General features: G+C 31.2%; 1 protein-coding gene across 2 annotated transcripts in view; it reads left to right on the top strand.

The window, feature by feature from the left end:
* The first annotated feature begins 200 nt into the window (after positions 1 to 200).
* LOC111415318 (methuselah-like 1) overlaps positions 201 to 15663 on the top strand; it is a 93986-nt gene continuing 78523 nt past the window's right edge. The window contains exon 1 of one of the 2 annotated variants that reach the window (XM_071198367.1): positions 201 to 902. In XM_071198367.1, the coding sequence (XP_071054468.1) occupies positions 239 to 902 (664 nt within the window). In that variant the 5' untranslated portion in view covers positions 201 to 238. Of the gene's footprint in view, positions 903 to 10867; positions 11696 to 15663 lie in introns of those variants that run through there. The other variant, XM_023046936.2, reaches the window with a different exon arrangement.

Genomic DNA, 15663 nt, shown 5'->3' with positions numbered 1-15663 from the left:
CCATAAGATTATCGTTACTAAATTTAAACTACTCTGGACTATACGTAATTTCGTCTTTTTGCACAGATTGCTTTTCTCGGAAGTATAAATTTCATCCTGTTCCTCCCTTTGCTAACGTTTAGAATCGGTAGTGGGGATGAGATTAATCTCTATTCACGTACTATACCCCATCGGTATTACGAATAGTACATCATCGCATCCCAACTAAATCGGTCGAGTTTCTTAACATCGATAAGAAATGATTGCAGTAGTGATTTTTTGTCTGTTTTTCGTTTCAATTGAGTCAGCGGACTCCAACGTCACTATTTCCAGATGTTGTGGATTTAATGAAACACTCAATACTGATACCATGGAGTGTGAAGAGTACATTAATAAGTGGACGAATGAAGTTTACACGATCACAACATTGAACCAATCGAAGATTCTCATTAAGGGTTACCCTGATAGTTGGAGTTTTATTGAAAATGAGTTTCCTATATGTAATCATTACAAATTCATACCACTTGAACAGCTGATCGTAGTGGAGAATAATGGATATTATTTGCTGTCGTACAATATAACTGTTGACAAAAATTTTTGCTTTGATGAGCAAGTTTTGGTGTTGTGTTCTGAAGAATATACAAACCTTTTTGGAAATAAAACTATTGTGCATAGGTGTTGTGGAAAACAAGCGATATTCTCGTCTACTCAAAATACGTGTTTGCGTTCGTTTACAAAAAAGCCAATAAAAGGACCAAAAATCGAACAAGAAAAAGATATTTTATTTTATGACGGGTTTCCTTGTAAAAATTTTACAATTGAAGAAAATTTTACTGGAACAATTAAAAATGATGGAAGTATTGAATGGGGAAACATCAAAATTAACGTTCAAGAATATTGTTTGGAATATTTAAATGAATTAGGTAAGATATAATTTAATCTTATTTTCTAACAATTCTATATATTTGTTGTAATATTTATTAATAACTGATTAGTAATCGAAATGGATAAAAATATTATTACTACCGTTTAGAATTCCTAATTTAATCATAGATATTCGCCGAATAAGAATGTATGTTGGAAATTTGCGGTTGATAAATATCTGTTCGAAAGAACCGGGGAAAAATTGGAACACGATCCAATTCTATAATAATGTCATCACTACACCGTTTCAAGATTGTGGGACGCCAATTAAAGACGGCCGCCGCGTCGCCGTCAGAAGTGTTAATTCGGACCTTTATGATGTAGCGGCCTATAAATCTCGGCGGCAGAGTCCCAATTGGAATTCTAACGAGGAGGCAATCGCATATTCGAAACGGGGCTAATAAACCAAATTGAAAAAAATCTTATTCGTAGTGAAATCGGCCTTGCCTACAAACCGATCGTTATGGTTTATTATTTCATAATGATTGAGAAAATTGTAAATTGGATAAAATTACGGAACGTAATGATTGACGGAGTTGTGGTATTAACAAAAAGAAAAATTATTAAATTTGTTATGTATTTTATTTAAAAATATGAAACAATCATTAAGTCATAATTATTATCTTATAATTATTAGCTTTTACATATTTGTAATTATAAAAATATTCTGCTATATTTCAAGAAATCATTTAATTTGAAGTAATAAGGACATACCTATTTTTTATAAAAATTGGAACTTTAAATAAAAGATGTTTGGGAAGTTGAAATGAAACTCTTAAAGCCTCAGTTTGTTTTATATTAAATGTACTTGGTACCGGTTTCGATCAATTAATAACGATCATCATCAGCCAAATCTACAAATGCGTACAAATTAACAAGGTATAAATAAAATTATAAAAAGCTAAAGAAAAAACAATGATACTAAAATTACTTACAGTCAAAATTCGTTAAATCGTTAAATATCATATATAATTAGTTAAGACATGTTGATATAATTTAAAAACACATACATTTGTATAAATAAAATAAAATTGAGTTTAAACGACAACGAACTAAAATGAAATGGACGTTATACAAAAAAATGTGAAAAACAGGTCTTCCGAAATATTCGACCAAATGTACATATCAGGAAAAAATACATACTATACAGGGTGTATCTGAATGATTCCAACAAACTTCAAGGGTTGATTCTTTAGTAAATTTTAAGGGTACTTTGATATATAAACCATGGGCGACTTCGGCTCCCCTAAGGAGCTACACCCCTCCAAAAATGGCGGAAAATTTTGGTTTAATTTTTTTTCCTCAAAAACCATAAACGCTAGGAAAATGAAATTTGGGGAATATGTTTAACTCATAATAGGGCACGTTTTGACCCTATTTGTACTTTCAACCTACCCTTCTAAACTACTAAACGTAACTACCCCCGTTCAATTTATGCCTAGATTTTTTTATGCAGACGGTAAATACATTTAAAATTTACATAGGTAGATGAAAGTATCCTAAAACTTTTTTGTCTCTCTAAAATTTTTCCAAAAACGACTAATTTTTGAGAAAAAAAATAATAAAGCAAACACTGCCCGTTAAACAACGAGGTTGTTGATCAAAAGTTGGAATGAATTTTTATTGAAAAAATCTTAGTAGGCCTTGTAATCTTTGTCAGAAATATTGTTTGACGTTTAAATGTCAGTGTTTTTCTTACTATTATCATTGTTTTTCAAATAAGTTCTATCGCATTTACGCTCGTTCACTCGACGTTTCACAATTTTAAATAAAACAATAATAATAGTAAGAAAACCACTGACATTTAAACGTCAAAAATATTTCTGACAAAGATTGCAAAGCCTACTAAGATTTTTTCATTAAAAATTCATTCCAACTTTCGATTAACAACCCTACAGCTTAACAGTTAGTGTTTGCTTAATTAATTTTTTTCTCAGAAACTATTAACTTTTCGAAGAACATCAGAGAGGCAAAAAACTTTTAGAATATTTTCATCTATCTAAATAAAATATTTCCAATGTATTTATCACTGTCATAAGAAAAATCTAGACAAAAATTGAACGGGGGTGGTTATGTTTAGTAACTTAGAACAGTAGGTTGAAAGTACAAATAGGGTCAAAACGCCCTATTATGAGTTAAACATATTCCCCAAATTTCATTTTCCTAGCGTTTATGGTTTTTGAGAAAAAAAAGTTAAACCAAAATTTTTCGCCATTTTTGGAAGGGTGTAGCTCCTTAGGGGAGCCGAAGTCACCCATGGTTCATATATCAAAGTACCCTTAAAATTCACTAAAGAATCACCCCTTGAAGTTTGTTGCAGTCATTCAGATATACCTGTATATTATATTTATAAAAATGAATAGAGAGGAGTTTCTACAAGGTTGATCTGATCATTCATTAACAAGATTTTCGGGTCATCTCTACGTTTATCGATTTCGAATTGTTCGAGTAAGTCGAGTTTATTACCTTTGTTACATACGTGTATTAGGGTAGAATTTTTGAAGTCAATGTTGTGTCGCGTGTCAAGTCTATGTTTATATACGTTAGAAGTAGGTTTTGTTGTGTGTTCTGCTAGTCGTTTTGATAATTTTCTGCCTGTTTGTCCGATATATATAGCTTTGTACTTGATACATAAAATAGAATAAACTCCACTGCAATTGTGTTTACTCTTTATTCTTGTAATTGCTGAGTAATTTAAGAATGCTGTTGTTAGTTTTATAACTAACTTTAATGTTGTGGTTTTGTAAAATGTGGTTAATTTTATAATTCAAAGGATTGTGTGGTATGTATATAATAATTATCGGGATTTCGGATGGTCTTTTTAAATAGAGGGTCATGTTTTATAATGATTTGCGAGCCAAATTAAAGATAAAATTTAATTCACTAATTTTATAGGTAGGTTCTATGGGAAACCGTACCGTTCTACATAGATAATATTGAAAAGCTACCAATTTATGGCTTTGAGGATGAAATGAATCGTAAGGAATAATGGCATTGGATGAAGACGGTTTTCTGTAAATGTTAAACATTAATGAGTTAGATCTTTTTGAAATGGTCAAATCTAAAAAGTTTATAGAATTGTTGCTTTCAATGTCCAATGTGAAATTTAATCTTGTATGGATTTTATTTATGTGTGTAAGGAACTTTTATCAACTTTTATCAAATTGTTGAGTTCTACTGTATCTCCGTTCCATATGCAAAATATATCGTCAACATATCTTATCCACTTATTTATGTTATTAATAAAAGGGTTGGTGTTATGTAGAATAAATTGTTTTTTTATAGATTCGGGATAAATATCAGCTAAAATACCGGAGATGGAGAGACCCATAGGTAGACCCAATTCTGATTTAAAGATTTTGTTATTAAATTGACAGTAATTTTGTGTAATTATGTGTTTAAGAATAGTTAAGAGATGACAAGAGATTCCGTTGTTTTTAAAATGTTTCTCGAATATTTCTTGAATAATATTAAGAGTATAGTCTGTATCCACATTAGTATATAAATTGGTTATATCGAATGAAACCATAGTAGTGTACGGAAAAGGAAAGAAGTGGGTGAATTATAATAACCAGTAATAGGTCGAATGGGGAAATTGACTTTGTGTAGTTTAATCGTGCTGTATAATTGAGGAATGTAGCTATTCATAGAGTCACATTCTTTAATAACTTCTTTAGATTTGGATATTATGAGATTGAGTGGGTTTTTTGTAATCTCTTTGTATTCGTTATTTGTGAGATATTCATTAATTTTTTGAATATAGTCGTCTTTGTGAATGATGACCATTCCCGCATTTTTGTCTGCTTTAACGAATAGTGCAGCATTTATTTTTAATTGAATTCACAGGTTTCTTATAATTTAAATCAATATGGTTAGATTGGAAAAAATGTTTGTCTTTGCTCTGTCTCTTTTGTTGTTTAATTTATTTCATCGAAACATGTCTTAAAGAAGAGATAGCTCCAAACTTTGCTGAAATAAAAATTAAAAATGTCGACGAAACCAAGAAGAGAAGAATTGAATGATATACTTAACAAAGAAAAACGTAAACATTATTGTTCTTTGAATTTCCATTATACAAAGCTTACAATGTTACATGGACAAGTTAATACACAATTCCACTTCCTGGAACTAGAAGAAATTATTATCAACGTTAAAGAAGAAGCCACCCAACAGAGTATACACTGTGAATTCAATTAAAAATAAACTTAAAATACATAAATAATGCACTATTCGTTAAAGCAGACAAAAATGCGGGAATGGTGATCATTCACAAAGACAACTATATTCAAAAAACTAATGAATATCTCACAAATAACGAATACAAAAAGATTACAAAAACCCACTCAATCTCATAATATCCAAAACTAAAGAAGTTATTAAAGAATGTAAAGACTCCATCATATTTCTGGAAAAGAACCCTAATTCATTAATCCCTATGAACAGCTACATTCCTCAATTATACAGTACGATTAAACTACACAAAGTCAAATTCCCCATTCTACCTATTAGGTACTGCTTATTATAATTCACCCACTTCTTTCCTAACCAAATTTATGCTTGGCATATTCAAACAGATATACTTAGTTCCTAAATATACCGTGAAAAACTCGATAGAATTGATAGATAAGATTAAGGATTCAGATATAACCAACACTACTATGGTTTCATTCGATATAACCAATTTATATACTAACGTGGATACAGACTATACTCATAATATTATTCAAGAAATATTCGAGAACCATTTTAAAAACAACATAATCTCTTGTTATCTCTTAACTATTTTTAAACACATAATTACACAAAATTACTATCAGTTTAATAACAAAATCGTTAAATCAGAATTGGGTCTACCTATGGGTCTCTCCATCTCCAGTATTTTAGCTGATATTTATATCGATTCTATAGAAAAACAATTTATTCTACATAACACCAACCCCTTTATTAATACCATAAATAAGTGGATAAGATATGTTCACGATATATTTTGCATATGGAACGGAGATACAGTAGAACTCAACAATTTCCTGACACATAAATAAAATCCATACAAGATTAAATTTCACATTGGACATTGAAAGCAATAATTCTATAATCTTTTTAGATTTGACAATTTCAAAAAGATCTAACTCAGTAATGTTTAACATTTACAAAAAAAAACCGTCTTCATCCAATACCATTATTCCTTACGATTCATTTCATCCTCAAAGCCATAAATTGGCAGCTTTTCAATATTATCTATGTAGAACGGTACGGTTTTCTATAGAACCTACCTATAAAATTAGTGAATTAAATTTTATCTTTAATTTGGCTCGCAAATATAAATTTCTTTTACAACTTATTAATACATCTTTTTATAAAACCATTATAAAACATGACCCTCTATTTAAAAAGATCATCCGAAATCCTGATAATTATAGTTCATTGCCATAGAATCCTTTAAATTTTAAAATTAAGCACATTTTACAAAACCACGACTTTAAAGATAGCTATAAAACTAAAAATAGCGTTCTTAAATTACTCAGCAATTACAAGAATAAAGAGGAACCACAATTGAAGTGGAGTTTACTCTATTTCATGTATCAAGTACAAAGCTATATATATCGGACAAACAGGCAGAAAATTATCAAAACGACTAGCAGAACACAAAACGAAACCTACTTCTAACGTATATAAACATGGACTTAAAACGGGACACAACATTGACTTCAAAATATTCCACCCTTATACACGTATGTAACAAAGGTAATAAACTCGGTTTACTAGAACAATTCAAAATCGACAAACGTTGAGATGACCCGAAAATCTTACTAATGAATGATCAGATCAACCTTATAGAAACCCCTCTCTATTCCTTTTTATAAAAGTAATATATAGTATGTATTTTATCCTGGTATGTACATTTGGTCGAATATTTCGGAAGACCTGTTTTTCACATTTTTTGTATGACGTCCATTTACATTTATTTCATTTTAGTTCGTTGTCGTTTAAACTGCACTCAATTTTATTTTATTTATATAAATGTATGTGTTTTTAAATTAGATCAACATGTTATATATGATATTTAACGATTTTCTTCAATTTTAACTGTAAGTAATTTTAGCATCATTGTTTTTTCTTTAGATTTTTATAACTTTATTTATATCTTGTTAATTTGTACGCATTTGTATATTTGGCTGATGATGATCTGTTATTACTTGATCGAAACCGGTACCAAGTACATTTAATAAAAACAAACAGAAACTTTAAGAGTTTCATTTCAACTTCCCAAACATTACTATTTGGCCTTTGCGATATGGACCTGTTCAAAAATCAAAATTAAATAAAAGGGACAAATTAATAAAATGTTATACACGTTTATAAAATAGACATGACTTTCTAAAAAGGATTTTCTTTTACCATCGATGGATATTTTGTAAAATTTATTAATCTATTAGTCATAAAATAATGCATGAATGTTGGGATAATTTTATAAATGTGATAACTGTATTGAGACCAAATTCTGAACTGAAATGTAACAATTAATATGGAACGCAGAGAGTAGCTGCTTTGAATAGAAGATTGACGTATATGATAGCGCACCTCTTAATATTTGGAAAGCAGCAAAATCTGTGGCTTAGACATAGATTTTCTAGGTTTGGCTTCCATTTTAAAAAGTTGAAAGGTCGGAAAAATGTTATGTCAAATAGTGACCAACATCTTGCTTATAAGGTATGACATAAAAGGGTTCCCGATTATGAGTAATAAAATTTCGGAGTACATTGATATGTACGAAAATTATAATAGTTCGCACTAAACCCAACAAACATAATACATCATTAGTTTCCGTCAAGTTACTGCCATTTTCCAAGATAACGCGAAAAATTTGCTAAGATTTATATCAAAATTTTACCGATGCTCAAAAACTACAATCGATAGAGAACTATTAAACCTACAACTATTGTTCCTATGAACCAAGCAAGTGTAATATCACCATTTTAGTAATCACAATTCTCTGGGAATAAAGGCAAAAATCATCAAAATCTCCATTATTGGAATCTATCACTACTCAAAAATTACCAAGACATGTACATGTCATTTTGAATCCAGCAAGCACAATTCATAATAAATTCAAACCTAACTTTTAACCATACTTTAGAAATATAGCGAAAATCATCAAACTTTTCATAACGAGTGGTTTATATTAAATAATTTATCACTGCTCTAAAACTGCAATTCTTACAGTAGCATGGCATGATTGAAAAATGTTCGAAATCAATCAAGCATAATTCATAACTACTTCCCGCCTAACTATCACCATTTTATAGGGATAAAACGAAAATCGTCAAAATCTCCATTTCCAATAGTTCATATTAAATCACTTTTTACTTCTTTAAATCCAAAATCTTTAAAATACCATGACATAAATGAAAAATATTCGTATTAAATCAATCAAGCATAATCCGTAACTACTTCGAACTTAATTATCACTATTTTATAGAGAGAAAGCGAAAATATTCAAAATTTCCATCACGGATGGTTTATATTAAATAATCTATCACTCATCAAAAACTATAATCAATTGCAGCGTAGCTCTCACCCTTTTATAGAAAACAGTTAAAATCGTCAAAATTATCATTATGGATGATTTATATTTATTAAATACCATTGCCCAAAAGTATAATCGATAAAGAACCGTGATACCTATGAAAACTAGTATTGAACCAAGCAAGCATATTTCATAACGAGTTTCAGCTTAGCTATCACCATTTTCTAAGAATAAAGCGAAAATCGCTAATCACCATTACGCATGCTCACATTAAATAATAACTATGCTTAATATGAAGAACAACTGGACACAGAACAAGAAAAACGAAGGAAGGTGGTTTTGCCAAACTCGTCAGACAACATAGAACAAGAACTGTCCGCATGTAGTAACCTGATGGCAGCTGGAAACTGATACAGGCGCTTTATGAATTTCTAAGAAGCGTACGGACATCTAAGCGAATATAGCATTATAGCATGATTCCTGTATGCCAACTACAGCACAATCGCCCTGTTGAACAGCTTACAAAATATTATCTATTATTCTATTCGAAAGACTAAAACCCTATGCCGAAGCAATCATAGGTTATCAATATTGGTTCTGCAGGCAGAGGTTGATTATCGACCAATCATTTGTAATGCGTGAAATCGTTGAATAGAATTTAACAGCGAAACCCACCATTTGTTTATTGGTTTTGAGATCGTCCAAGACAGCATTTTCTGGAAATGTTTAATGAAGACCATGCTGGAGTTTATACCTACACCTAATTCTTCTTGTAGAATAAATACTGAAGGTGGAAAGTGTAGTAAGAATACAACATGAAACAACACCAATATTCAGAATAAATAAAGGGTTGCGGCAGGGTATGCACTACAAGTATCATTACAAGATCAAGAAGGGGCATGATAGAATCTTTTTACCTACTAGAGAAAGCAGTGTACAAAAGTGGGCTAAATTTAAAACCCAATAACACAAAATGTGTACACGCAAACCCGTCGACATCTGGAAAGCTTGGGTATAGGAAAGCATAATATCAAAACTGTAGAGCAATTTGTATACCTGGACTCACTGGTAACTTCGGATAACAACACCTCAAAAGAGATCCAAGGAAGAAATCTTATATTAAAGAAAGCTTATACTGATGTCCCAATTAAGATCCGTCACTTCGACAAGAAAAACAAAATGTCCACTATGTATATGAAACCTTAATGTAATCGGTTGTGGAGTATGGATCCAAAATTTGGGTAATGACCAAGTATTATGATAAAAATTATTTGTATTGAACCAAGCAAACCTAATCCATAACCAGTTCCAGTCCCGCTATTACTATTTTCATAGAATACAGTGCAAATCGCTAAAGACTCCATTACGCATGATTTACATTAAATACCAGGTCCAACTACTCCTAGTTATTTTCACTATTTTCTAAGTGTAATGCGAGAATCGCCAAAATCTGATGCATATTAATATCACGAATTCTAAGAATTCTTTTCTTAAAAACTAGTTGAGAACATTGTATTTTTATTTGTGGTGTTATTTTATTTATTTTTCATTTATCTGACCAATTAAAAGAAAAACTAATTTTCTCCTTCCTTTTGAATAAGATCGATTATACTTTATAGGAAATTGATTATTAAAGAACTTGAAAACATTTTGCACAGGACGTTGCTTAACAAAAATAAGCAAATACCTTTGCTTAACTTGTTTTTGTTCCGCTAAAACCAGCTAATACACCAAATTTTTCTTTAAACTCTAAAGAAATTTATATAATTATTATACTTTAATAGTAAGAACAGTTTCTTTAATAATCCCGATTAATTTTTGAAAAATTAACTTCCGTATAAATTCCAATAAAATTTACTGACAAAATTAGCAAAACTTTCAATATACATACTCATAGCATCTATATTTAGAAAAATCATATTTAATTATCTTGAATTATCTTTACGTTAAATTCTAGTTGATGTTAAAAAACACAAGGTAATTTCCGATTACACAATTTGATTGAAATTGAGTAAGCACAAAAGTTTCAATGTCATTTTAAGTTATATTTTTCGCATACACACAAACATAATGCTGAAAAAAATTCAAAGTAGATACTAGTTTCTTTCCAATATAAATTTCTAATTTGTTTTTTTATTTGGTAAAATGATATTTGAACCTGCCGTAATAGACGTTTACGTCGACCTTCTTGGGTATTTCCACTATGTCAGGTATAAACCCCTTTGGTAAAAATGAGTACCGCTCAGTTATTTCAGCGAATTGGTTCTTCTTCGGTAACGTAGGTAAAGAGACACCATTGGGGTCGCATAAACGCACTCAGAAGCTTTTGCCGTTCGGCTCCGGTGCACCAACAACGACGGCGGCAGCTGCTAAAGAAAGGTAAGAGGCGAGGTCCTCAAGGTGGGGATAGAAATCGGTACAAGCAACGGCGGCAGTCGCCAACTTACCAAGAAGAACCAGTTCGTAAACGTCGCCAGTCTGTGACGCTCGTCGTCGTTGTTGAGCCCGCGCAGTTAACGTGTTTATATCTCGCGCGCGAGATACACTTATAGAAAGAAAGAGTTATTTCTTTAACAGCCGGCAAAATGAAGCCTCCAATAATATGTGTGGTCCTCTTTACCTTCCTCGCGAACGCAAAAACGTTAGATAGTGTTCACGTCAACAAGTGTTGTAAATCGACGGAAATCTTAGATAAACAGAAGAAGGTGTGTTTGAACTCGACCATCGAAGACTGGACCATCAAGTATTTAACGATGAATCCGACTAAATCACCGAAATTAGTCTCGGGATTACCCAAAATGTGGAAAATACGCGAAGACACCAGACCAAATTGCAAAAATTTTTCGACATTTCACCAAAGACTCCATTCATTCGTCGCTATCGAAAACGGCTCTTTATTTGTAACAGAAATTGGAACATTTGTGTTACCATCAAGTTATTGTGTGGATTACGACGTGGTGTTGGTCTGTATAACAGAAACGGATTCAGTGAGCCCTCAAAGGGAACGCGTTAATCGGTGTTGTGGTGAAAACGCCGTTTACTCTTTAGATAAACGCAGATGCGATATTTTCAACCACAATCGAACAATACACGTGCCTAATGACACCGTTTTGGTAGACAGTTTACCGGATTGCACTGATTATGCATTAGCTGGACAATATAGTGAGACTTCAATGCTTACTAATGGAAGTCTTAAGTCTACAGCGTTTGACACCGTTTTACCTAGCGACTCGTACTGTATTGAGTACATGAAAGAATCTAACGGTATGTACTTTATCATTAACGTGTAATACGGTAGATATATTGTAAGTTTAACATGGTTTCATATTACACAATTAAATTTTCATGAGAATAACAATCTTAAGTGATTAGATACTTATTTTAGTTTATACTTATTATTAAATTAAATTTAATGACTCAAACGAGTAGATTTAAAAGATATAAATTCCTGTATTAAAACGTTTTAAGTAATATGTGTGAAATCAGCTTTAAATCATCCAAACTTAGTAATTGTTTTTAATTGACTGAATAATCTATGTGTCAATATTATTCTTTCTGGAATTGTTTGTGTTAGAAATTCCCAAAGATACTTAACAGATCTTTAAATAATAAAATAATCGGTCGAAATTCTGATAAAGAACGATTTCACATGTTTCAGATATGCCCCAAGAATTTTCTTAAATATTTATGTAAGATAAATTCTTCTATGTGAATAACTATAAAATATGCAAATTTATAGTTCTAGGTTAAGAATTCTTTAGCTCATAAACAACAATAACATTTAATAAACCTCCACCTAGGATCTATTTTCCGCGGGCAATTTTGCATGTATATTATTTACCTGGCGTCCTTCAAAGAGACCTTTATTTCGTTACCCGCGATTTAGCATACAATGAAAGGTGGGTCGGTTACCTTCAAAGAATATACCTACAGGTATGGAAAAAAATATGATCCATCGACGGAATTTCAATTTGATTCATACCATCGAACAATATCTCCGTGTCATAACGGATGTTTAATAAAACTCATATTGCTATTGTTATACGTATTTAATTACTCCGTGACATTTACGAATAAATAGCACAATATTATTAAAACTTATTGTTGTTAAAATCGATTTCAAATCACAAACGATCGTCAAATGCATTAAGTATGTTGGGCGATTGCGAAACGCGACTTGCTGATTTAAATGCTGATTTAACAATCTATTGTCACTCGATTTATAGTGCGTAAATTTAAACCAGCTCAAAGTCCATTTTTAGTAATCGCTTGCATAAGATTTGGACAAATTGGCGGCTCATTAGAAAATTGATCGTTAACAAGCTGTGATAAATCATTCTTTTTTCTTAAACTTTTCACTACGTGACTTATTTCGCTAGATTATTGAACTCCAATGTCAATTATTTTTTGGGTATACATAAGATAAGACATTTCCAACGCTTATCCATCGTTTAATGTACCGTGATGTATCTATAAAACAATATTTGTTCAGATATATTGAGGTCAGCGTCCAACTAACAGGAAAATTATTTTATTTTTTTATTTAATTTAATTTTTTATGAAAATAAAAATATGATTGCAACTAACGTAACAAGTTAATTTAAAACCTACTCGAGTTATTTTTGGATTTGCCGTTATAATCATTGCTGAAAGATTAGATTAAAACTTACTGAGTTTATTTAATTTTAGAATTTGCATAATTACATTAATGTTTTACAAATTGTAAATCCGTTTTATATTTATATAAATAGTTACGATAAAGATTTTTATTTAAATAATAAATCTTTAATGAATTGAGTTTTTTGTAAACATTGTATAAATTTATATACATTTCAGTATTTTACATTATATGCAGCCTTTTGTAGAATTCTTCATCTCTTGGTTGTTTGTATCTTGACCGATTTTTTCCAGTTGAAAGTTGATCTTATAAAGGTGTTTCCAATAAACAGAAAATTATTAGAATGGTTAGCCCCCATCGTCATTTAAAGAAAAATTGATCTAAATTGAACAATCAGAAACACCTTCTCTAATAAGAGTATCTCTGATTTGCTGCACATCTACATCCAGTAATCCAGTCATCTACCAAATACCTCTCGAAAATTCGACAATATTCGGGGACATTTCAGAAGCATGGTTGAATCTTATTAGTTTGAAGCGAAGATGATTACTCTAATAGCTAAACAAGCACAGACTACATAGAGAGTCCATTAGAAAAGCTTAGATGGCACCGACTTCAAGTTAGTTAAATAGTTAGAAGTAATAAATTTTCCACAATTGATAAAAAACACGCTTCAAAAGAAGTCAGATCTCAACAGAACATATCCCAAATCATTTTCACTCGATATCAGACTGATCAACTCTCCGATGATCTTTTTTTTGCAGATTCGAAAACAATTAGCAAGTCAGTTAATCAGGTAGTAATCAAAATAATGGATTGTGTAAAGTTCAGATAAACTTTCTACTCAATCTTCGTTACACCTTAATTTGTAATGAAGGTTTGATGCAATAACGGTGTATCCAAGTACTAAGTTCCAGCTTATAACTTCCTTTAGAGCTCTCCTTTAGCAACATCATCTAAAAATTAGCGAGATTTTAGGATTAATATGTTGAAATACATAACCTGGACTATAAGACGGATCTTCTTTAGACATTAATGCATCCATTAAATCTTTATTTTTTGCTGTATCAACCTCATTCTTCCTTCTGTTGGTGGCTTTGTCGCAGTGCATCTGAAACCCAATAGATTGTGCATCTACTAACTCAGCCCAACGATGTGCATTTCTCCCTATTTCAAATTCAACATTTGCAGCAACTTCGAAAATTTGAAGACCAGAGTATTTCGTTTGGTATCATTTTACAGATGACACGATTAATACTTTCATTGTTGATCCGCTTATACAACGTTAAAACAAATTAACATTACTAAGGTCTTTATAATTGTTTTCGCGAGTACCTTCTCCATAAGGAACATCTCCATAATGAAACACAAATCCGGCAGAAATATCTCCATAATCCCTGATCTCTTCCAACCATCCCTTTTCCACTCCTCAATACTTCATCTGCGTATCTTTTTCTTATATTAATCAAGGTAAAGCTGTTGCTTTACATGCACTTGGAAATAATATATTAACCTCACCTCTATTCACCACCTACACATTATTATTCTATCACTATTTGTCTACCACTCAACCGATATCCAAATGTTATTGAAGACGATGTATTGCTATTCTGCCAAGCGTTTACCAAGTCAAACGTCAAAAACAAACAGACTCATCTGACACATTGTTACTTGTCTTGTAAGAAAGGCCCATCGTCTTCTTTTGTTCTCTCAGCAAACACTTTAGCACCTTACTTCATCCCATTGTCTTTCTACCTTATAAAAACACCACTTATCTTCTATTATTATCTTCTTTCCTATTCACCAGTTTTCAATTACGGTCATTACTTTAGAGAGGCTTCTGCGGTCAAATATCTCGGTATAATACTAGATATGACTTGCATAGCAAGGCCGGCCTTGAACATCATTCAAAGCCTTAATCACCTTAGAATCATCGACCCTAACACCCCATATTTCCGCCCCATACAACAAAGCAGGAATAATCCTTCTCTCCACAATAAGGTTTTAATTTCTTCACCTACTGTTTATTCTTTCCGTGCAATTACCGAAAATATTCTTAACATTGCTGTAATCTTTCTCGTGACTACCAAAAAGGTATTTAATAGCCCCAAAACAATCCTTGCACTTTCTTATCTCCGTGTTTGGCATTACAATTATATTACTTATTTGAAAACATCCCTCACTCTTTCAACCCAGTTGGATCCTTATGGCAACATCCTCCTTCAGTTAATCTTCTTATCATCTCCACCTATTTCTTCATACAACACTCCCATATCTTGTTTATAAAATGTTAATTTTTATTAAAAACTCCATATTTATTTCTACTGTATATGTTACCAAATTGACAACTTAATAGCTTTCTTACCAAAATGAATCATCCACTTGTACTTTATAACTCTCCTAAATTTTCCATAAAAGATTTCAAATTGAATATTTTCAAATTTTTAATCATCTTTACTTTAATAACTATTTTTTCTGGTTGAATTTGAACGGTAATTTCATTTCTATATGACAACGATTATGTTTGCATTTAAATTTTTGTTTTGTTGTATTTAATGTTAAAAATACGCTGTACTAATTAGTATAGACTTAGAGAAAAGATATTTTGACTTTT

The sequence above is a fragment of the Onthophagus taurus genome, chromosome 1 (genome assembly GCF_036711975.1).
Source record: "Onthophagus taurus isolate NC chromosome 1, IU_Otau_3.0, whole genome shotgun sequence".
Taxonomy (NCBI): domain Eukaryota; kingdom Metazoa; phylum Arthropoda; class Insecta; order Coleoptera; family Scarabaeidae; genus Onthophagus; species Onthophagus taurus.
This window is presented reverse-complemented; position numbering and strand designations above follow the sequence as displayed.